Genomic DNA, 23,246 nt, shown 5'->3' with positions numbered 1-23,246 from the left:
GAGGAGTCAGTTGAGGTGGTTCGGTCATCTCATCAGGATGCCCTCTGGACACCTCCCTTTGGAGGAGTCCCAGACACGTCCAGCAGGGAGGAGACTGAGGGGTCGACCCAGGACCAGGTGGAGAGAGTATATCTCTACGCTGGCCTGGGAGCGTCTCGGGATCCCCGAGTCGGAGCTGGTGGATGTCGCTCGGGAGAAGGGCGTTTGGCGTGACCTCCTGAAGCTGCTGCCCCCGCGACCCGGCAATTGAATACAGTAAGAAGAAAAGATCTGAAATCCAATTTTTTTTATCGGTGAACTGTGCTTCATAAATGAAATCCAAAAGTAAAGGTCAAGCACATCCGCAAACCAGTTAGGCCAGGTGCATTATTCAAAAATGTCAAACAAATACAGCAATACAGTGAAATAAATAAAATAAAGCTGTGTTCAAAAATGTAAAACAAACAGCAATACAGTTAAATATATAAAATAAAGCTGTCTTCAAAAATGTAATACAAATACAGCGATTCAGTTGAATAAAGAAAATTCTGAAATAAAATAAGGCTGTCTCAAATAGGCACTTCAGCTCAATATAGCAATTCAAAAATGAATAAGAAGAAGTGTAACACACCTCTAAATGAGGCAAAATCAAGAACCGTTGATACTCATAATTAATTGCGTTACATTTTTTAACGCTTTAAATTGCGTTGAAATGACAGCACTATTCACCATACATTATATTTCTACTTGATTGTAATAAAAAAAAGATTTTTAGCCCTTTAAAAGGGATTCATTCGCATAGTGCATTCAAGGACATTCAGTAATGTATTGTCAAGTTGAGAGTTCACGTAAGTGGAGATGAAAAACGTCTATTGCGAGCTCAGTGTTTCAGCGTGAACGACGCTCCGGTTGTAAACACTTGCACCACTGTGAACAGTTGTATTCTGTCTTCTAGCGTTTTAATTTGCAAGATGGAAGACTGTGATTAAAATAAATCTATTGATCAAAAATAAACAAATAAAAGGCCATAAATGATGGCAGTAAATATAAAAAAGAAAGAGGGATGCTGCATCCCACGACATTTTCCCAAATACAGTGTGCATTCTACCCCTTAAATCACACATTTTCTTTCTAAGAAAATAGTTCTATGAAACTGTTTTTTAAATTATAATTTCTTTTGAACCGCGTTTTCCTACAGTACTAACCTGACCTCAATTCACCTCCTTTGTCTCACCAATCAAAACATGAGAACTGCGACGCTGAGCAAAATCTTACCCCTCCAAAGTTTGACACTAAAACCGAGCAAGCAAACATTCTCGCTTCATTTGCTGAGAGTTCTGATTCATCAGCGGTCCTCAAACCGACGCCTTCATTACAGCCTGTCATCGTCTTTCCAGTCGCACTTGACATTTTCAGCATGAAGCATCTTTTAAGAATCGTCACTTCATTGAAGGAACGCCATCTACTTCTTGTTCCATGGCCTTGATTCTTCTGAAGGAACTTCCCGTCATCAGGATGAGAGACTTTTGTTCTTATCTGTGAAAGTGAAGGACAAATCTCCCTCGGATAAAAGTGGCTATTATTCCCAGGAAGCACACGTTTTTAACAGCCCCTCAGTGCTGCCTCGCTCCCTTTGAGCTTCATCTGTTAATATCACAACCTTAACCTTCACCAGTCTTTAAATCAGTTAATGCACATTGAACTTATGTGAAATATAAAGTGGTGCATCCTTCACATTTCTCCAAAGTGCCTCAAAAGATCAACATGCAACCTACATTTCCATTTTTTCAGTTACTAATATCAGTATGTTTTTATTTAATACACTATCATATTGACTTAAGTCAGTCGATTTCATCAAATACGTAGCCAATTACCGACAGACTTGAACTTTGTATCTCTGTTTCTTCACATGTATCAACTCAACGACAGCAGTTTGGGAGAAACAGCCGTTTGCATCAGACACGACGAGGCTGTGCTTTCAGTGACCATCGGTTGTAGTTCTTCAAAACGGCCACTTGATGGCAAACTACAATCTTTGTCACCGGAAGTAGCGAGGTGAAGCGGAAGAGACTAACTATAAGCCTGTTGTTCAGGTCTTCGCTGTTGGTGCGACTTACTCCATCTAGAACAGCGGATATTTGCTTTGTAGCCCAACCTAATATGGATAGATAGTTCCAGTTCTATTCGGTAAGTGAATAATCGCTCGATTAGGGTGACATTGCTCGCTGGCACGCGCGTCCTAGCGTTAGCTCACGTTGCTATCCCAGTGAGGCGCTATTGTTTTTAGCACGGTGAGTGGTGTATGCGGCAGTTTCACATGCAAAAGTCGTATTTCACGACGATGCTTTTCGTTATCAGAGCTCACGAAGTGCCGCGTTTGTTATTTCTCGTATCAATTGTGACGATGATACTTTTTTGTTTGCGTGATGGACCCGTTTATTTGTAATGCACACACCGACACGTCGTTATCATCGTGCTCTTCGTGATCATATTAACGGATCATTCGATGTCACTGGACCAGCGAAACCTGGATAAGAAACTGTCCGGGACACTGCAGATTAAGTCGGCATCCGTTATTTCCGCCATCGGTTGTATAGTCCTGTTATTTCAGTGTCAAACAAGTACAACCGCCACTGAATCAAGCTGTATGTCGCTGTCAAACAACAAGGGTATCGCAACCGTTTTGATGTGGAAGTTAGTCAAGTAACTTGTTACATGTATGTCTCACCTTTTCATAGTGTTCCCTCGAATTTACCCATTATATTTCATGGTTTATTTTGTTACCTTAAAATACTGTTTCCTTTGTCCCCACTGTGTTTCCCAGGTGTACAGATGTGGTGCCTGCCAAACAGTCATAAATACTGCAACAGTGCCTCAATTTAACTAACAGACAAGCACATTGTCTCGTGGATTCACAACTTCTCCAGTGTCTGCCATGGCAAACAACACCAATGCAACAGTAAAGGTTCTGGGCACACCAGGCCCAGCTGGCAGAAGCAGCCCTGAGGGATCTCAGGTCAGTCACACATTTAGATTTTCAAAGTTGTGATTCAAAACATGCCAGTCATTTTTGTGGTGTTCACCTGGTGACCCATGTTCTGCAGTATGACTGTAGAATCTCATTTGAGTTTGCAATCGGTCTGTCACGAGATTAGAATTTTAATCTCAATGAATCACAGTAGAGGTGAGATACATTTTGCATTCTGTATTTGTTCTCTTTGGAAATCAAGAGTGGCCAATAATGCTTAAAATGTTGCATGTTTTTAAGCCTTTGCAGTCCCTCTGAGGTTATTCTGAAGAATGTTCTTGACAGTGTCTGTTATGTTGTTGTAAATCGTGAGTTAACTCGCCTCTAGTGCGATTAATTGAGATTAAAATTGTAATCTAGTGACAGCCCTAGATGGCGTCAACAACAATTTGTTTGCTGCTATCATTAAGTGTGTAATGAGAGAACCCAGTTTTGAGATATTCCTCCCATTATTATTGTCAGATCGTATCAGATTGTGGCTTCCATGATCTAACTATAGATTGTCAGCATTAACAAAGCTTCAGTGTGCTTGCATTTTTGCAACCAAATATGGAGTAAATGGAGGGATGTTTAACTTTTTTGGAAGTGCCATTTTCATCCCTTAACTAAAGTTAGTAAAATGACATTTCTAAGGTCTGCTCGCTTTCTCTTCAGGTCTTGAGCAAGAAGAAGCTGCAAGACCTTGTGAGGGAAATCGACCCAAATGAGCAGCTGGATGAAGATGTTGAGGAGGTTTGTGTTTCTTGTCATTGTTTTGATTCTTCAACCTCAACAATAGGTAATAATATTGCTGCTTTTCAACCAACTGCATCATATAATCGCATCAATCCAAGGTTTAAAACGTTTCGTCTTGTTTGTGGTTTCAACAGATGCTGCTACAAATTGCAGATGACTTCATAGAGAGTGTAGTGACAGCTGCTTGTCAGCTCGCCCGCCATCGTAAATCCAACACCTTGGAGGTGAAAGACGTCCAGTTACATCTTGGTGAGTTAAAAAAAACATTGTGATTTTTTTCATTTTTTTTCTCTCTAAAAACGTAATACATGCAGTTAAATAGATCATCTAAATGGTTGTATTAAAGGTTATTAATTACTTATTACTGTCTCAATTGCTTTTATTATATTTTAATGTGATGCAACTACTACTACATTTCCACTCTACAATATACTTGCATTATTTGTGCATTTTTTTCTCATGTGTTAACAAGTGTTAATAAATAATAGATTATTTATTATTTTATGTCGTCCTTCATTTGCTTAAAATGTTATAAATAAATATGCTATATTATTGTAGTTATGTTATAATAAAATGCTAAAAAACTGTCCCGCAGAACGGCAGTGGAACATGTGGATTCCTGGCTACGGCTCAGACGAGATCCGGCCCTTTAAGAAGGCGTGCACGACAGAGGCTCATAAACAGGTATGTTGTATTTGAATACGGGAGTTATATGACAGATGGGTCGTTGGAGCTTTGCTCTAACTGTGTGGTTTGTCTTTTTCATTCCAGAGAATGGCTCTGATCCGCAAGACAACCAAAAAGTAGCGGCTCTGTTTACTAAAATATGTTGTATCAATCCTGTGTTTTCTTCGTGTTTGGTTCCCTTTTTTTTTGGTCTGGTTAAAACTCTAAAACGGAATTTATTGTCTCTTGAAATTTGAGTGTTTTGGCAAAAAAAAAAGTAATGATGTAAATCTTGTTTCAGTGCTGTTCATCTGAACATGCATTTTTGTCAATAAACAATTGAACGTGGTTTTCAAGTTGAAATGAGTGTTTCTTCTGTCTTCCTCCATCCGAAAGTGAAAGCAGTATAAGAGGCGGATCGCCATGGAAACCGTTTGCGACATCTCAGAAGCACAATATCCAAAGGCACCCTGGAGATTTCCATGTAATTATTTTCAACAACAGCACCTGAAAACAATCAGTCAGTGGAAGGATGCTGTGTAATTACTGTTGAAGCATCGAAGCCTTGACTGGAACTCTAACCCGGGGCCCAGAGGGTTCGCCATCACAAGAGTGATACCCCTGATATCAACCAAGGGACCTGGAATAATAACCCCTGCCCAGCCTTAGTCTGCTGCCTGTGATAAACAAAAGCAGTACTGCGATGACAAGTCCCAGAGACGTGCAGAGTTGGTGAGAACGAATGAGATACAATTGTTTCCCGCAAGTTAGACTTGTAATTCTCTAAAATGCACAATATGTTGATAAAAAAAACAAACAATAGCAGCTGATAGCATGAAGCTTAGAAGGAAACCATGGAGGAGTGGAGTGCATGGAGTTCAGTGGTGTCAAACCCCAAATGGACCATGTTGCACCAGGTGTTCGTTCCAACCAAACTGGCCGTCTGATGGAAGTCTCCAGACACCTGAAAACCTGGACCCACATGACCCTTTTGGTACTTGTTTTGAGTCAGGCTCCTACTTCAATACTTCATGCAAGTCCTTCACTTTTATCAAACAGCATCTGACAGGTCGTGCAGAAGACAAACCGTGGTCATTCGCTGACGCAAACGTGCACAGATCTAGACCCCAAAGAGCTCGAGGTCCCTGACATTCATCCGCCCCTCTTGGAATTGAACCTCTGCCCTTTACGAAACACTAATGATGGATTTGAAGGTTTCTTGAAAGGGCATCTGAGTTTTCAGTGCTCACTAGGTGGCACTCTTCTCTCTCTTTTGTGCTTCACGTTTCTTTCACACAGTGATCCAACCGTTCTTGTCTGTACGCGATTAAAAACGCAGTTCATCTGATGACCATCCCACTTCTGACACCACCATCCAGCACAAATACGAAGAGCTCTGTGCGCTACCAAAGCATCCGCATCTTGTTCATCTCATGTGTGAAGATTTGGTTGATGACTTATAAGCAAAAAGAATATTGGAAATAAACGTGAAGACAAATTCAACAGTATGAAGACCTCTACACGGTGAGCCTTTCTTTTACACTATCAGTACCTGCATTTTTTTTACCATGAACGTAGCTGTGAATCACACTGAGTTTGCTGAAGCATCACAAGTTCACCTGGGGCCTTGTGAAATGCAGGTCTGATATATTTAAACAACTACACGGTTAAATGTTCATCGTACATCCTGGAGCTGTCACATAAACCTGCTGTTCCAGTCAAGACTGCGCTGTCACTCGGAGTGAAGACAGAAAACTTTAAACGTAAAATATTTCTGTTTTTTTTTAGCCGTTTTTCACAGCTGTGTTCCTGGCCATAATCCTCAACCTCTCTAACTGGGCTCAAGTCCAGGGCCAGAGCCCAGTTTGTTTGTGTTCACACCTCAGAGTATTGAGCCAAACAGGCAAGATGGAGTCTGCAGTGTGAAACATGGCGTAGTTCAAAGGCGTTGACTTGATGCTCAATGATAACAATGAAGGGAGTCTCTTAATACAATGACTATCAACAAAGATCACTTTTATTCAGGACATGATTTTAGTCGCTTTTGTTTTGGGCTTTCCCTCCCTTCTACCATCAAGTGTTGCAAGAGTGAACTGCTTGTATTTGAATGGTTGTAAATACAACATGGAAAGTCAAACATATAAAGGCTCAGCAGCAAAACTTTTTCTTCTTTTTCGAGTCTCTCAAGGCCAGATTGGCCCGCTTGAGCTTCAGCGTCTGCGACAGGGAGCACTTGATTCCGTCCCATCCTTCCTGCAGGTTCACTTCTCCACTCAGAAGTCCCTGGTAAATTCGCCGGGCGAGCAGCTCAAAGGTTTCCTTGACGTTGTGGTTTGTCCTGGCAGAGGCCTCCACATAGGGAACCCCCAGCTGTCCGGCGAGTTTCTCCGCCTCCTCGCGACTCACCACTCGCTCCCCGTGAGCGTCTCGGTCGCTCTTGTGACTCACGAGGATGAAGAGGATCTTCTCCGGCTGGATTCGCTCGCTCACTTCGCTGTGCCAGTCTTTGATGTGGTCGAAGGAGGCTCGGTTGGTCATGTCGAACACTAAGAGGCCTCCGGCTGAGTTGCGGTAATAAGAGCGGGTCACTGATCTGTGGAGTGAAGGATGAGGATCAGTGAAAGATCAACAGCCGAGAAAGATATTTGACGTCACACTTGGATAATCCTCAGGTGAGTAGAACCGAAGTGCAATGACACAGTCACCTCATCTAAACTGGGAACCGGAAGAATACAAGCTAAGTAAAGATCGATGCAGCGAAGTGCTTCAAATTTGAACAAATAAAAAAACGCTCTTCCTCCCACTCCCTTCCCCTTCAAGCAAGCAAACAGTCAGCCGACTGTCGGCATTGTTTAACTTAGATAAGCCGATTGATCAACACTTTTGTGTCGACAGCATCATGGCGTTAAACTAATCATGCTTTCGACCACGGGCTCTTGCTTTTGTTTTACATCTCACATGGCTTTAATTCACAGAAACAAGGCAGTCAGTCATACAAATGCAGTTCCATTGTAAAAAAAAAAACACTATTGACAACGAAGAACTTCAAACATAGAAGTTAAAAAAAGTAAATAAAACTAGTTTTCATGCTCCAGAATAAACACAATGCAAGAAACTGTTCATTGAGTGAGGAACTGAACACTTCATTTCTTTTTTTGAAAATACTCTGCACTTAAGTGTCAGCTCAAATTTACAACTTATATTTGACCTCTCCTCTGATGCTTGTGTGGAAGCAAACATTTTATCACGTTTTTCATTCATTGCTTAACTCTGAAAGTGAGAGGATTTTAAATTCAACTCTGTCTTTGAGTGTCTCATAAAATTGCATTATTCCTGAATGGGTCCAGCTCAGCCGGCGTTGTTTTATTTAACTTTTAGAAAAATAAGTGTCAAAATAAATGCCTGAAATGCACTTTCAAGCTTAAACCCTAGTTCTTATAGATTTAAATGATGTTTGTACTAGTGAGCGTTTGAACTATTCGCGCCATTCTTTGGTTTCAAACATTGAACATGGACTCGTGCTACGGCCTCCAAAGATGAGGATCAACATCAACATTCTCCCTGCCACTTTTATTTATGTAAATAGTCAAGTAGAACCTTTGCTCAGAACATAAATCTCAACCTTGTTGCTGAGCACAACAGTATCAAACAATGCGTTTTATTTCCCCCCAAAACCATGACAGCGAACTGGAGCTGAGCCATAAATTTATGATGAATTTAGCTGGACACAGACTTCATATTTATAGAAGTTCTTTAGAGGCATATTGACCAACATTCCATCACAAGCTGGTGAGAAACATCACTCTTTATTAATGTGAAGGGGAAAATGCTGAGCATTTGCTTTTGCGGTGTCTATGGGTCTTGTGACAGGGACATGGGATTGTAGCAAAAAAGCGAACAGGAAAAACTGATCTGGTGGAGTGTTGTTTGGATAGAATAATTTCCATGTGCATGAGTGCTCTCTCTGTGTGTGTGTCAACTTTGACTGAATAAACACCAGACCTGAACAAGCCTGCCTGAGTGAGTGAGTGAGTGACTCTCATGCGGGGGTCTCACCTGAACCTCTCCTGGCCGGCCGTGTCCCAGAACTGCAGCTTGACCCGGACCCCTGGTGCCACCTCCAGAAAGTTGACATAGAAGTCCACACCTACGGTCTCGTCGATGGTCTCCAGGAAGGTGTTCTCAGTGTAGCGCTTCAGCAGCGAGGACTTGCCCACCGTGGAGTCGCCCAGCATGATGATCCTGAACTGGTACTGCCACAAACTCAGATCCATCGTGGTGACAACAACAAAAAATACAGCAAAATGGAACTTCAAGAAAAGGAGGAGAAAACAGAAACTAGACAGTAAGAGCAGAAGCTGCACAGCTGTTTCCCATTCTCTCCTCCCAGGATTAAAACATCTCCGCCTGATCACATCAGTTTTAAGCCGTCACTCTTGTTGATGTCCTCAGCTGGAATCATGTGAGGGTGAGCGACAAAATCTGCCGACAAAGACAAAAGAGCTACATTTCTTATCAGCGCAGGATGGCCGTGACTCTGAGGATAAGTGGGTGTGGACTGATATTAACCTGTTGATACTTGACAAAAGGAGGAGCGCGGTAAAGACAGAGGGTGAGAGGAAGAGGGTTACACAGCGACAGCTTTTCCTACCAAATATTTCAGATGTTTAATTCTTTTTTTTTATTTTCCCGTGTTACTCCAACATGATGTTTACACTGAGGGAGTGTCGCAACACCAGACGAGGAAGTCGGAGCTGTTTCACATCCTCAGGGAAACAGCTGTGTGGGATATTATTGCTCAGATATGGACTTCAATATCACTAATGCACAGATGTTCCCCAGCCAGAGTGGATACGTTTGAACAGTTGTTCAAAAGTAGCACTTTAATACATGACATACAGGTATTTGAACATAAACCGAGGTAGGTTTGTGGCAGCAACAGCACTGCAGGCTATAGCACAATACTAGCTACAAAATTTTATAGCTAGCAAGCTCAACTTCAATATAGCTAAAATCGCGACATTCCCAACGCTCCTACCACAATTCACCTTTTCTCGAACAGCTAAGAATATGAAGTTACCAAAAAAAAAAACTAAATAAACAACAACAACAACAAACGCAGTACAATAAGTAGGGAACTAAATACTTCAAATATTATTGATAGCGCAAACTAAAATGTCATTTTCAGCTCAAAGCAGTATTTATAATGAGTATTTTTGTGTGAGAACTCAACTTTCAAAAAGCAGATATCAGAACAGAACAGTCATATTTGTCCCCCTCTTGTTAAATCAACATGAAGCAGGAGCAGTCAGGAGCTGAACTCCAGCCACCTCACAAAGTAGAATCAGTTTTTTTTTTTTTTTTTTTCTTACCAGTTTGGAAATTTGGGAGTCAGTCAGCAGGTCAAACTCACAGCCAGTGGGCACTTAATGTTTTAGATTGGGCCAGCCCAGACCCTGCAAACTTTTGGTACCTGATCTCAGTGACTTCATACAGAGGTGGTCAGAACTGGATTCAGATGAGTTCTGTAAAAGGTAGTGTGTCTATTTTCTGCACCAAAGGGTGTGTGTGTGTGGGGGGGTTTGATCATCCTATTTTGTGGGGACCAATTATTTACAGAACACTAGGATTAAGTTTGTGTGCCAAAGTATATATATAGGCAGACAAACCCCGATCAGTGCTCAACACTTCAGGCTATATTCACATGGACAAGAACCATTTCCCATCTGATAACATTTCATGCTGGTTTCAAAAAGTGCTGTTTCAAATGTCCACACGAAACCATTGGAAATGTTGTAACATACATGCCAGGCCTCTAGGGGGCGCAAGCTGTAACAACAAATTGGGAAGACGCAGACAAAAGTAGGAGCAGGACGAAGAGATCGTCTAGTCTCTTGCATTGATGCGATATAAAGTGTTATAGTGGGAAAATAAAAAGGACTAAAATAGGGCTGTATGTTGATGTGTAATAAATGACAAATGAATCACTTTTTAAAAAATGTTGAAACGTAACCAAGAAGATTTTATCACGTTCACTCTGTTGTGATAAAAAAAAAAAAAGTTAGATTAAACAAATAACTATCTTAACTCATCCTGTCCTTATCGTCTGCAGTCAGAAGGATGTGACTTTCCGATGTGTGTCGAACCAATGCAAGTCAAAAGGAACCATGTGACCATATGAGTCGCTCATCTCAAATGTCGATTTCATAAGTCAGTACGCCAAGAGGCCAACTGAAATATGAAAACAGTCACATGAAGACATGACTATCTCCGATGTGCAACAATGATGCCTTCGGAGCATTTTATCAGCTCAAATAGTTGCAGTGCACTATGTGACAACTTGATCCCCGTCTCAAAGGGATCCGACAAGTAGAGATAGATGTAGACATCCATCCATCCATCCATCCATGAATCCATCCATGCCCAAATGAGGCACAAGGTTCCGTTCCACAAGGGATACTTTTCTTTATTAAGTCACGTGACTGAGGCATCAAACAAATTCAAGTCAAGACTGACTGCTGTTGTCCAGTGCTAGTTTCAGCTCCTTGTCAAAGCCGAGCAGAAAGAAAACACCTCAATTCCAGTAGATAAATGACAGAAAATATTCAATGAGGTTCATAACTTTCCCAACAACTTTACTTACTTCTGAAACCAGCTAATATTGACTGCATCTTAACAGCTGGACAATGTTAAAAGGCCTATTCTTCCCGGCATATTTATAAGATATACATGCATGCTGGCGACATGTCCGAGGTTTTTGCACACATCCAGACCCTGAAGCTTCATATGACGTTCTGTATATGTACAGCACTCCCAGAGGTTGAACACGTCCGTGGAAAGACAATGCATAAAACTTGATGGACGCAGAGCGACATTTCCAAGCGTTGCATTACAAATCTAAAAAGGTGGCTCCAGTAAAAGCTGGATGCAGCGAGCCTTAAATATTATGAAATCTCTCCTTTGCTCTGAAACATCTTGCTGAGTGACATTCTAAAGAACAAAATATACTTGCAGTCGAGTTTCCATTCATGGAAGAGCTAAAAAAAAAAAAAAAAAAAAAACTAAAAATGGAGGCTCTTTGCTGCAGAGCAGAAACAGCCCTTTAACACACAAACAAGTTTGAAAAACCTAAACACATGAAGTGGATCAGTGAAGATTCGGTGGAGTCAGTTGAGAGTAGCGGTTTATCATGATACGAATCATGCTACAAGGAGGGGAACTTGAGCTCAGAGATGTCAGTTTCAGGAGAGCTGCTGCCGCTGCGGTCGCTGTAGTTGTCCCTGGCAGAAAGAAAGGAACACGTCAGGTTGCTGCGATATAATGAGCCGCCAAACATTATGACCACCTGGGTGTTTACCTGGGAGACAGCCGGCAGCCTTTGGCCAGGAAGCTCTGTAGTTTCCCTGCAGAGGCGAGCAGGAGGCCGAAGTATGGAGGAGAAGGCTTGATGGGTCTGGAGGTGAATTCTGGGTGATACTGAACGCCAACAAAGTAGCAGTGATCTGAAATACAACAGTCAACACCTCAGCAAAGCCTGCGGCATCTGCCTTAGAACATCTACACCATCTGTGAAGGACCAGCTGAAGGAACGAGTTCAGGCTTGTGATTGTTAAATGACCGTCTCTCGAAACTGGACCTCACACGCCGGTGGACAGAGAATAGTCTGAAGATAAATGTCACAAAATGTAGTGTCCTGCAAACTGTGACACTCACATACTCAGCTCACAAAAACAAAATCTTACATTATGCATATTGCTTCCATGCAAAACATTTAAAGGGGCCCTAATGTGCAACCATTTTTCTTCAGTAAAGCAATCTAACATACTGACAGAGTAGCTTCAAATCAAAGTCATATTGTTGAATGTTTGGATTTTCAAAGTTATAACCAGTGTATGTTTCCAAAATGGCCACCTTGCTTGTAATGCTCCAATTTTACAGTGAAACAAACGACAAAAATGTCTGTGCCCACGACTCCATTCCAGTTCCAACGGATGACAAATGTCAATCACCGAAGCACTAAAAGCCACTTAAACAATGTGTCAATAAAAACAAAAACAAAACCATATCATGCCACACAGACTCTCGAGACGCTGATCCAAGGAGCGCCGTCACCGTTTATGAGTGGAGATGTTGTCATTCTCCGTCAGTTCATATGTTTCTTCTTCTTGCCGTGGTCACCAAAGAGTTTGGTTTTGGCCATCCAAGGAGTTTATTGGTGTTTTACTACTTGGCAAAATCGTAGTATTCACCTTAAGGCAGGCTCATACATGTAACCAATTGGTTCTTCTCATACCAATTCTTTTCAGTTTGAGTTACATCACTGGACGGAAGCCTTTTTTTAACATTCCACATGACAAAATAAGTAAGAAACATTTGTATGATTCATGTTCATATTGTATCGGCTCGATATGGGCCAACACTCAAAGCTGCAATACTGGTATCGGGTGTGAAAAAGTTGCGTTGGGACCTCCCTACTTATGACATAAGAGATCTTCTGAAACCACTACCTCAAACAATGATGGACCAGCGCCTTTAACATTCTTTATCATGGTATTCATGTCAACTACTGGAAACCATTTTCACGATCAGCAGGAAACCATATCACCCCAACCAACCAAACTCCATAAACGCTGCTATGACTTAGGTCGACAGTCCATTGCCCCTTTTTAACCCAACAGTTCGGCAGCTGAAGTTCAGGCTCACCATCAGAGTAATTCTGAAGTACATCCACCTGTACTTCCTCCTCCATCGGGGCCACTGTGGCTCTTTAAGCATGCCAGAGATGTGAAACTCTAATTTCCCACCAGGCTTTTGAAAGAGAAAACACGGGCTTTTCAACAGTTTACCACAGATTCTTTTTTTTCAGCTGAAACTCTCTCATAAATTTAATGTTCCCACACTTCCTCTGTATTCTACCTAATGACTGCATAAACGCACTCTGATGGACCCTGACAAATGAAAAACATGAAACGGATCAGGAAAGTCCAGAGAGTCCAGCGCAACAAAGCCGAGTGTTCAGGTCGGCTGCTCCTGATTAAACGGCATGTTTTATTCATCTGTTGTGGGAGGACGGGTCCACTCACCGTCCAACTGAATGACCTCCATTCGCTCGCCCTCCACGTCCTGGCCCACAAACTGAAAGCCCTTCTCTTCGAAATGGTGCTTGAGCTCAGGGTTCACCTCAAACCTGTGTCGGTGTCGCTCGTCAACGTATTCAACATCGCCGTACAGTTTCCCTGTAAAGATTCGAATGTCACTTTAACATTCAAAATGAGACCTGCCTCATGAAAGCACAAATATTCATCTGGTAAAGTGACTTTTTAATCCAGTGTGGCTCTACTCTTAAACTTATTGACCCACACAACGGTTGTCAAGGACAACCGGTGCTTTAATCTCAAAATGAGACTTACTAAGAAATAAACAACTGTCCATTTTTGGGTCCAAAAGGATGCTGGAGGTATTCATGAAAGACTTACTGAGTACACTGGTTTTGGATCTGAAAATGGTCCGCCTCTTTCCCAGCCTCATGGTGCCACCCATTTGCCCTGGATTGTGCTCTGGCATGTCAATAACCTGACGAAAGTCACAGCTTTAAAAAAATATATAAAATAAAAATCATCGCAACAGATTGTAATACCAACACCTACCACTGGGTGCGTGGAGTCTGGATTGAATTCGGTGGAGTTTGCATCTGAAAACAGTCGGGGAAAATTGATAAAACATTTTTGCTTGTCTTGTAGAAACATGTTAGCAGTGTTCTACTGCTGTGCTCACCTTCCCAGCCCAGGACGTTTCGGGCGAACTCACACACAGCAAGCTGCATGCCCAAACACACACCTGCCAGAGAGCAGAGGAGCACAAGCCTTAATCATGACATGTCCACATGAAAGGAGCCCAACTGCTGTTGTGTGTTTGTGCTGGTGTGAAGAAGGTCCTAAATTATTTATCAGGAAAAAACCATCTTAAAATCTGCTTCATCAGTGCAAGTACAGCGCAATGCCACTTAACACTAAAAAATATACAAAAAAGGTCACAATTTTGCATTTATGTTTGGAGGACCATTTATGTTCAGAAAACCATCTAATCATAAATAGAAAAAAAACATTAGAAACTTGAATAGCATTTAAAATGTTCATCATAACATCTGAGATAAGCTGATTCCTCATGTTTGCACTTTTATTTTCCTTTTAAATCAATACAGAATTGTCAAGGGCAGAAAAAAAGAAGAGAAATAATAATAATCATAATGCATGTAGAGACACTCTGGTGCTTTTGTTCTCATATAAAAAACACATTTAATGTTTCCCCACTCACCCAAGAATGGCTTGTTCTGTTTCCTGGCCCAGTTAATGGCCAGAATCTTTCCTTCTGTTCCTCTCACACCAAACCCTCCAGGTACCAACACGCCACTGTGACAGTGAAAACACAGCCACATTAGAAAAGAATGCTTCTAATGGAAGAGCACACTCGCAGAAGCACAGTCGCATCTAAGCCCAAGACGGTAAGTCTACTGAGATTACTGCTGGTCTTATGATGTGCTCATGTATGAGGAGCAAACAAAGGTTTCAAGAAGCTTTAAAGATGCTTTTGTTTTTTGTTCCCTATTTAATAAATTGCCCAAAAGACGACTTTTAAAGGTTTAACTGAGACAACTACACCGGCCTACGCAGCATATTTTGTTTATAATTCTGAAAAGCTTTGTTGTAAATTATTTCAGCCGCAACCCAAGACCATGAAATAAATGACTAATACTCCACAAATTTACAGTCCTCTTTTGTACTGTAGTAAAAAGAACAACAAAGATTTACACTGGCAGTAAAGACGCTGACAGCTCAATGCTGCCATCACATGGCGGCCAGATGGCATTGTAAATTCATGAAACTCCTCGACAGCTTTATGTAACACTGGGATATTGTCGGGTTTTATATGCAGCTCCAGATACTCACTCGGCGCTGCAGAGCTTCTGCCAGGCTTCGTGATATTTCACCGGCTCGTCTTGGAGGGTCGTGGTCTCCAAGTCGGCAGAGTCAATGTACTGCGGGGAGTCGGCGAGTCAATTGAAATCAGAAGTCCGACCGCTTGCCACACAACAACTTTCTCAAACTTCATACCTTGACTTCTAGTTTGTGATTAATAGCGAGGGCCGAGTGCTCGAGAGCTTTGGTGACGGACGTGTACGAGTCTGACAGCTTGGTGTACTTTCCTACGAGCGCGATGGAGACGTGCTCCAGCAGTCGGTCGGACCTGCGGAGGAAGACATGGGACCGTGTCAGAATAGAGGATTTAACAAAGACAATCCCGCAGTAACAGGAAATAAAGCAATCATTTTTGATCCAGTCACTTCCCAATTCTGTTGCGAGGACAGTAAACACACCTGTCTGCCATCTCTTTCCACTTGGTCAGCATCTTCCTGGGCTTCATCTCGATAGGAAGGTTGAGCCTCTGACGGAAATACCCGACGACGCCCTGGTCCTCCAGGAGCAAAGGAACCCTGTACACGGAGGAGACGTCGTGGACACAGATCACCTGTGAAGAGACGCTTGGGTTACATGAAGGACTGAAATTTTATAAACCTTTAGTGACTTTAAACTTTTTCCAGCAACAACTTTTTGCCCCCTTCTCCAACATAAACTGCTTTTTCAGTATCTGGCTTTTATTCAACATGAGTTTCACAGTTCAGTAGTGCAACATACGCATTTTATTTTGCCATTATATATCAATATATATCTGAAGATGACTTTGTTCTAAGGAGTACAGTGCAGCGATGGGCTGATGAGGCTTTGTCAAACAGGCGTCATTTTCTGAGCTCAGTAGGTGGCGCTCTCGACTACAAGACGATCAGAAGTTAAATAAAAATGGCTGTTCAAATCCTTAGGTTTTAGAGCACAGTGCCATCTAGTGGCCACTGAAAAGGAGGACACCGTTTAAAGCCGCTACCCGCTCATTAAAACAAATTGCAAAATGATCATTGACAAATTGGACATATACTTTTTATATTCAGGGGGAAGAACATTCTCACAAAAAGGTCAACTGAAGAAAAAAGCTTGTTAAATTAATGCAAGGAAATTCGCACATAAAATGCCCCCAAAATAAAGGTAAAAAGAATGTTTTTTTTTATTTAGTCCTTGATCATGTAATTATTAAGTCAAGTATTAAGTCATTAAAGTTATTCTTCGTCATGTCAATTCATTTTCACATTCCGTTATCCATTTTGTGTTATAGAGCGAGCAAATTTTGCTTGCAGTCTTTCGTAAGATTCTTATCCCATGAACTCAAATAGAACCGCATGTTTTGACACAGACTAACATTCAGATCAGATCATAAAAAAAGGTTCTCACCTGTGTGGGCTCTACATGACAAAACATGGAGATCTTCTCCTTCACAGCCGTTTCTAGCGGTGTCGTGCAGCGGCACATAATCTGAAGAAAGTCAAAGAGCAATGAGAAGGACATTCAGCAAACAGACAGCAAGAAGACGCAAAGACAGAAAGGAGGATTTGAATGTAGAGCCAATGCACAGGTGAAATCCAGCTCACCAGATCTGGCGACAAGCCCAGACCACGCAGCTCTCGCACACTGTTCTGAGTTGGCTTCGTCTTCTGTTCTCCTGTGGTGTTGGGCTGAGAGAGAAAAGTTACTATGCAGTTCACCTCCAAATATTCAGTCTATCACTGTGTACCTGTGGTATAAGGCTGACGTGGATATTACAAAAGTTCTCTCGCTTCACTTTGAACTGGAACTGTCTGAAGGCCTCGATGAACGGCATGCTCTCGATGTCCCCGACTGTCCCTCCCAGCTGTGGACACACAACAAAAGCTCAGACATGAAGACCCGGAGTCATACGGGCAGACATTTCCAGTGCCTTCCTCACGCCTCCTGTCCAACTATTTCTTTCCACTGCAATAACAACCCACTCAACAAATCAATTCACCTCAATTGAACAGTTTTTTTTAAAAGCAGGCTCCAATTTTCTGCTTCGCCGGTGCACTTTTGTGACACTTCAGCAGTTCTTACCACTTTTAGCTGAATGCAGACGGCGTCCTCTAATTGCTGCGGGGAAAATACGCCAGGTTCATTTGCAATTTAAACTGTTTCTCTTTGGAAAAATGATTTGATCACCGAGGACAATTTAGACTCATAATGAGAATATACATCTGTCATTTACATAACCACCAAAAATATCACTAAAAACCTGGAAAAGCCTTGAGGGCAAAGCGCAGTGCTCACCGCGCTCGTGCACCATCCAGCTGGGGAGCTTTTTCCGTCGAATTATGCATTAAAACAACCAAAGTTTGATGAGAGCTGGGAGAACTCAAAATTAAAATTATGACTTGATATATGGCTTGCAGCTTTATGCAGCGACAATAAATAAACATACATTCAGACTTCAGACTGTGCATGTTAGAGCCCAAATTCAGAGACAGCAGGATCTATGAATCATTGTTTTATCGTTTCAAATTTGCATTGAAAGCTGTTCACTATTTCTTTTTTAAATAAAGCAATAAAAATACAGATGTCCATAATGATCTTTTTTGGCTTAATCATGCAGCATTAACATAGAAAATGAGTGATAATCAGAAAAACAGAGTGTTTTTTCCCCTCACTCTTCAACACAAGAAAGTTACATTACAGCACTGCCGTGTTTAATGGGTATAAATTAGGCAAAAAGTTATTCTTCTGATTTTCATACTTCCACCTCCTGTAGCTGAATATGTGGGGTCAAAATCCAGGTTCACCCACAGCCTAAAAATGAATTACACATTGACAACAATAGGGAGCGGCTTCTAAGGGTGGAGATTGATGGACCAATGGAGGAGTACGTTTGGAAGGTAAAGATGGAGAATGTTTTGTGTGTGAGAACATTACAACAATAATAATAAGAAAAAGATTCTGAACTCCAAAGAATGCCCTGTCCTGAGAGACAGTGATAGAGGCACAAAGTGCGCCCACTTGTTCCTTCACACAGTATATCTGCCATTAACAGCTTTTAAACCAAGCCAGATGCATGTTCACTCCTCACTTGACAATTTTGCAGCGTAGCTGCATTATTTTCATTCATTTAAAAATACTCAAACATCTATCTGAAAGTTGCAATCAAAAAAACTGTGATTAAATCAGATAAATATTCCCACGGTGCATTTTTTCCCTGTCCTGGGAAACACCCTTTCTCTTCTTTTAGCTTCACAAGAGCAGAGATGTTGTCTGACGACTCACTGAATACTGGAGTCACTGAACATTCCAGTTACGGTATTCTACCTGTCTCAGTAACCAGTTTGTCTTCTCTATATTTAAATAACGCTTGGCGTCTGCCCAGCATTTTTAGACATTTATTTGGACCAACTTCAAATTTCACAAACATGACTCAAAACGTTATGGACAGATTTTGATGAAATGTTAGGTCACAAAGGGGTTCAAAGGAAGTGATGGGAGTTGGGGTGGACCAGGCTCACGTTCGGCTTGTTGGACCACGGCTCCATATGAATATGACGCATGACATCACAGAGCAACAGGAGTCGCACACTTCGCGTCATACTGTTATGCTGTAGAGTAGATGAATTGCTTGAAGAGCAAACACAACTTTACACAACTCAACTTTATCAAGTTGGTTCAGCAGTGCAGGTTATGTTTTAGACGGAGGTCTACGCTCGCCGAGTGCTACTGGTCTGTTATTATTCTGGTGTTTGTGTGATGAGGATGTCAGTTGAACAGGAAGTAAATGAAAAACAGGAATTCAGAGGGTTTAAATTCATAACAGTTTCAACAGATGTTTCCTTCAATGTGGTTATCATCGCAGCGATTGTACCGTATGAGACAACCTTGACGCCTCATGAAAAGTGTCCCATACACTGAAGGACTAAACATTGGAATGATGACTCATCATTTTGTGACAAGTCATAATAACGTGACAGTTATCACCGTTTTCCTCTTCAGTACTACAACATATTCACAAACTACACTCCCAGTAATCAAGTTTCTATATTTTTTAAATACTGTTATTTCTATAAATAAGTTACAAATCAAACATAAAATACTATTCATTGATTCCATCATTGATGTTATATGACTATTGTGTATGACAGGTGACTTTGGATAACAGTCAACCTGGGCAGCAGGCCCAGTATCGATTCCCCAGGAAGAAAAATGATCGTCTCATTATCAATAATGCATTATCATGGGATCTTCAGTGTCTGGAGCTTAAACATTCTAGCACATCAGTGACCAGCACTTTAGCCAGGATACTTCTACCACAATAACAAGGAGCTACCTACAGAGCTAGAGAGGTGGATGGATGTTGAAATGGCTCCTCACCTCGATGACACAAACTTGAGGTTCAATGCCGTCCTCGTCCACAGAAACCTTGGCTTGCTTCATGACCCACTCCTGGATGGCGTCTGTGATGTGGGGAACCACTGAAAATAGAATGACAGTTCAGGCTAGAGTTGGTGAATTGATCAATTTTTTTTATCAGGATTATGATCATGTCTTCCTATGATTATGAAAACGTGATAATTTGGCCCAACGCCCTTCTCCCCTGCTTCTCCCATTCCACCCAAAACGCTGCATCACGCCTGCTCACTGTGAAAGCTGCCCGATGGGAAGCTACTCTGGGACACACAGTGAGCGCGTTACACAGAGTGAGCTCCTCAGTGTGAAGCGGTGCCCGTCAGTGAGACAGCTCAAGCCTCTGTTTACACGGTGTGGGGGATGCTAATATTAGCCACTGTTAGCTACCGACTGGTCTGTACAACGGCAGAATATATTCAGTGTCAGAACCTCCATGGAGCAGATGCTCATCCAGCGTTCTGAGACACAACAGCATTGATAGCTGCTTGTTGGAGATGTTTCAAAAAAGTTATTTGGAAGTGGATAAGTGCATTCGAACAGTTTGTCAGGCTCAACGTGAGACAAGGGTGATAAAATCAAGCGCTCCTGTCATTCATTACGCTGCAGAGATGCAGGAAGAGCACTATAACACCTCCATGAAGTTATAAAACTTCCCTCAAGTTTGATAATTAACGGAGTGACTTCTTCTCTCATGATGTCATGAAAAATGACCGACAAAGCTTGGAAGGTGAAATCCCAGGTTACAACATCAGAACCACAGAAAACTCTTTGCATCCCAGCCAAGTGCCCAGCTCACAAAACTGTCTCCTGAGTCTCCACAGTTCTCTACAGCCAGACCATACAGACTGGTGTTTCTAGAGGAGAGACCTTTAACCTACATGATGAAGGTCAAATACAACTGTTAAATTGTTCCTTAGATTGTATGCATTGTTTTATTGTAGTTCATTGTTCAATTAAGATCTAAAGTTCAATGACAGCAAAAATCTTAAATAATGGTTTGAATAATTGTCATGAGGATATTATTAAAACAACTGCAATTATCATTGTTGCCATAATCTTCCAGCCCTAGTTCCGGCTTCCGACAGGAATGTTAAGAAAAAGCAAAAATTTACCAGAGAAAAATAAAAAGAACGACTGGTCAGAGATGCAGTACTGCGGCATCAAAAGAAAGAAAATGATCTTGACCAGCATTTTTAGTAATAAAGGTACAACTTCGACCTGAAGCGCCGGAGGAATCTCATGAACTAAAATTGAAATGATAAAATTGAAGCATTTAAAAACCACAACTCTCACCTTGCACAGTCTTGCCGAGGTAGTCTCCCCTTCTTTCCTTGTTGATGACAGACTGATAGATCTTGCCAGTAGTGAGGTTGTTGTCCCGAGTTAAACGGATGTCCAGGAATCGCTCGTAGTTCCCCAGGTCCAGATCCACCTCCCCTCCATCATCCAGCACAAAGACTTCACCTAAAACCAGAGGCCCACAGTTAAAGACAAACGGTCTGATGATGCATACAACATTGAACACGTTTTTTTTTCTTGTGACATTTTCAGGAAATACCTTAACATATGGGAAAGAAATGTATTTAACAAACTAAAAAAAAAACAGGACTGGCTAGACCAGAGAAACACCGAATAACTGGAACTTAACCCTGAGAATAATTTAGGTTATTGTCACTCATTCATTGATATTATATTTTCCAAGTTACTGTTTCACTTGTTCAGATTGAATTTATCACACCAACAATACAAAGCTGACATTCTGTCTGGTAATGGAAAAGGAGGGAGATAATAGATTTAGATTGAGTTTCTAGGCTGTTTGGCTGAAATAAATCCTTTTTAATTGTTAAAGTATTGTTTACCTTAGCATTTGAAGAATGAATATTTCTAAATAGCATTACTCTTTCTAGAGCAGTTATGTATTCATTACTTAAGCATTTTTACATTGTTTAAATTGTATAGACAAAAACAGGAGTGAGAGAAACAGGCCAAACAAAGTACACAGTTACCACGAGGATGGCTTTGACGCCAACAAAAGAAGCAAAACAAACACACCCACAAAACAATCTCAAGTACCATGTTCATAAGGTGAGAAGGTGCCAGCATCAATGTTGATATAAGGATCAATTTTGATGGCTGTCACATGAAGGCCGCATGACTTCAGGATGGTTCCAACGCTGCTGGCGATGATGCCCTTACCGATACCCGAGATGACACCACCCGTCACAAGGATGTACTTCATTGTGTGATGCAAGGGCTGTGGATGGATGGATGAACACAAGGACATGAATTAAACACGTGGCTCACACCTAAGGAACCTGACAGACTACATCCCTCCCTGAAAATGCCAGCAGCAGCGGCCTTGACATGTTGTGTAATGTACAAACCATGACAGGCAGAAGAAAGTTGTCTCCCTGCATACTGGAAAAGCTGAACATGAATACAGTATATAATCCACAAGGAATAAGGTATCTGAAACATCACAACACTTCAGGAGGGATACCGCCTCAGTAGTGTTTCACTGTGGTCTTCTGACCACGTTTCAGACTGAAACTCTTTTTGTCCAGTCAAAACACGAGGAGTATCGCAACAAAGGCCTTCGATTGAACATAGTCAGGGAGAAGGGTTAAAAACAAGCTTCACAGGGATATGAACTGACTAACGGTTGTAGTCGTTTCGACGAGAAAAGAGACACATTCTGCAACGTGCGTCCCGAGGAAGCGCCACTCACTTGTTGACGTCCAGGTTATTGTAACCTCAGCAGTGTCAAAGTCAAAACAACCCAAGCAAATAGCCCTGACAAGTTTCAGGTTGCACTCACTCGCCTACACGTGAATCCCTCCAGCTGGCGGGAAATGCAGAAACTAACCGCCAAAAAACGGGTAGGAGCTATGCGACACGCTATTTCCCTGTTGATAATAACAATAATTCTAGCTGGTAGTTTAAACTGTGATGTTAGAGAGCCAAGCAGCAATAATAAAATACATGTTAAGGGCATCAACGCCGTAATTTCAGACAAATAAACCCAGACAATACATCAACAATGACCAACTCGGCAAGATATCAACCTCAAATTAACCTCGTAAAACATCAGAACAACTAAAGCACATACCTGCAACGACTGCCACGAAAGGCAAAGAGAAAGAAATACACGTTTAGCTTGGTAATTTCAGTTGTTTTGCAGAGTACGGCGGTCCCACGTTCTATATGTAACTCAAGCACGTGCATTGAAAGCTGACCACGGCTTCTTCGCGTGTTGTACTCCCGACTCGGATAACTGTCACTGCGGCACAGTACTGGCTCCTACCGGTCGGAGGTAGATTGCAGCAGGGCACATGTTTTCTTTTCATCACAAAAAAAAAAAACACTGGACACAAAATATAACATAAAAAGATGAGATGTTATGTGTGGAGATGAACGCAATAACCATAATAATAATAATACAAATATTACGACTACTACTACTACTACTAGTGATAATCATTCTTTTGATTTCA

The 23,246-nt window shown here is 41.6% G+C and overlaps 3 protein-coding genes across 4 annotated transcripts; 1 reads left to right on the top strand and 2 right to left on the bottom strand.

Annotated features, from left to right (window-relative positions):
• The first annotated feature begins 2,018 nt into the window (after nt 1-2,018).
• taf12 (TAF12 RNA polymerase II, TATA box binding protein (TBP)-associated factor) lies at nt 2,019-4,756 on the top strand. Its single transcript, XM_053881360.1, has 6 exons — nt 2,019-2,166; nt 2,804-2,995; nt 3,662-3,739; nt 3,877-3,991; nt 4,338-4,426; nt 4,514-4,756. The coding sequence occupies exons 2-6, from the start codon at nt 2,915-2,917 to the stop codon at nt 4,547-4,549; spliced, it is 399 nt and encodes a 132-aa protein (XP_053737335.1). The 5' UTR covers nt 2,019-2,166; nt 2,804-2,914; the 3' UTR covers nt 4,550-4,756.
• A 1,685-nt stretch (nt 4,757-6,441) lies between these two features.
• Nucleotides 6,442-8,886, bottom strand: rab42b (RAB42, member RAS oncogene family). Its single transcript, XM_053881331.1, has 2 exons — nt 8,465-8,886; nt 6,442-7,001 (listed from the first exon to the last, which is right to left on the bottom strand). Exons 1-2 carry the CDS (start codon nt 8,680-8,682, stop codon nt 6,557-6,559), a joined length of 663 nt encoding a protein of 220 aa, XP_053737306.1. The 5' UTR covers nt 8,683-8,886; the 3' UTR covers nt 6,442-6,556.
• Nucleotides 8,887-10,862: 1,976 nt separating this feature from the next.
• On the bottom strand, nt 10,863-23,011 carry ctps1b (CTP synthase 1b). Of its 2 annotated transcripts, none has more exons than XM_053880879.1 (17): nt 22,862-23,011; nt 21,826-22,006; nt 21,046-21,216; nt 19,717-19,817; nt 17,087-17,203; nt 16,944-17,027; nt 16,747-16,827; nt 15,783-15,934; nt 15,520-15,652; nt 15,355-15,443; nt 14,723-14,817; nt 14,183-14,245; nt 14,056-14,099; nt 13,885-13,981; nt 13,492-13,644; nt 11,766-11,910; nt 10,863-11,688 (listed from the first exon to the last, which is right to left on the bottom strand). In XM_053880879.1, exons 2-17 carry the CDS (start codon nt 21,989-21,991, stop codon nt 11,613-11,615), a joined length of 1,767 nt encoding a protein of 588 aa, XP_053736854.1. In that variant the 5' UTR covers nt 21,992-22,006; nt 22,862-23,011; the 3' UTR covers nt 10,863-11,612. The 2 variants fall into 2 exon arrangements, with proteins under 2 accessions (XP_053736854.1, XP_053736852.1); XM_053880877.1 differs by lacking the exon at nt 22,862-23,011 and adding an exon at nt 22,137-22,383.
• Between the last annotated feature and the right edge of the window lie 235 nt (nt 23,012-23,246).

Source organism: Synchiropus splendidus, chromosome 12 (assembly GCF_027744825.2).
Source record: "Synchiropus splendidus isolate RoL2022-P1 chromosome 12, RoL_Sspl_1.0, whole genome shotgun sequence".
Lineage (NCBI taxonomy): Eukaryota > Metazoa > Chordata > Actinopteri > Syngnathiformes > Callionymidae > Synchiropus > Synchiropus splendidus.
The sequence above is the reverse complement of the archived record's forward strand: the minus strand, read 5'-3'. Positions and strand labels throughout refer to the sequence as shown.

Coding starts and splice junctions, on each gene's coding strand:
- taf12 (XM_053881360.1), top strand. CDS start 2,915: ATGGCAAACAACACCAATGCAACAGTAAAGGTTCTGGGCACACCAGGC. Junction 2,996..3,661: donor GCAGCCCTGAGGGATCTCAG/GTCAGTCACACA, acceptor CTTTCTCTTCAG/GTCTTGAGCAAGAAGAAGCT. Junction 3,740..3,876: donor TGGATGAAGATGTTGAGGAG/GTTTGTGTTTCT, acceptor TGGTTTCAACAG/ATGCTGCTACAAATTGCAGA.
- rab42b (XM_053881331.1), bottom strand. CDS start 8,682: ATGGATCTGAGTTTGTGGCAGTACCAGTTCAGGATCATCATGCTGGGC. Junction 7,002..8,464: donor GCCGGCCAGGAGAGGTTCAG/GTGAGACCCCCG, acceptor TTCACTCCACAG/ATCAGTGACCCGCTCTTATT.
- ctps1b (XM_053880877.1), bottom strand. CDS start 22,187: ATGTTCAGCTTTTCCAGTATGCAGGGAGACAACTTTCTTCTGCCTGTC. Junction 17,204..19,716: donor CTCAAGTTTGTGTCATCGAG/GTGAGGAGCCAT, acceptor GTGTGTCCACAG/CTGGGAGGGACAGTCGGGGA. Junction 16,828..16,943: donor TGGGCTTGTCGCCAGATCTG/GTGAGCTGGATT, acceptor GACTTTCTTCAG/ATTATGTGCCGCTGCACGAC.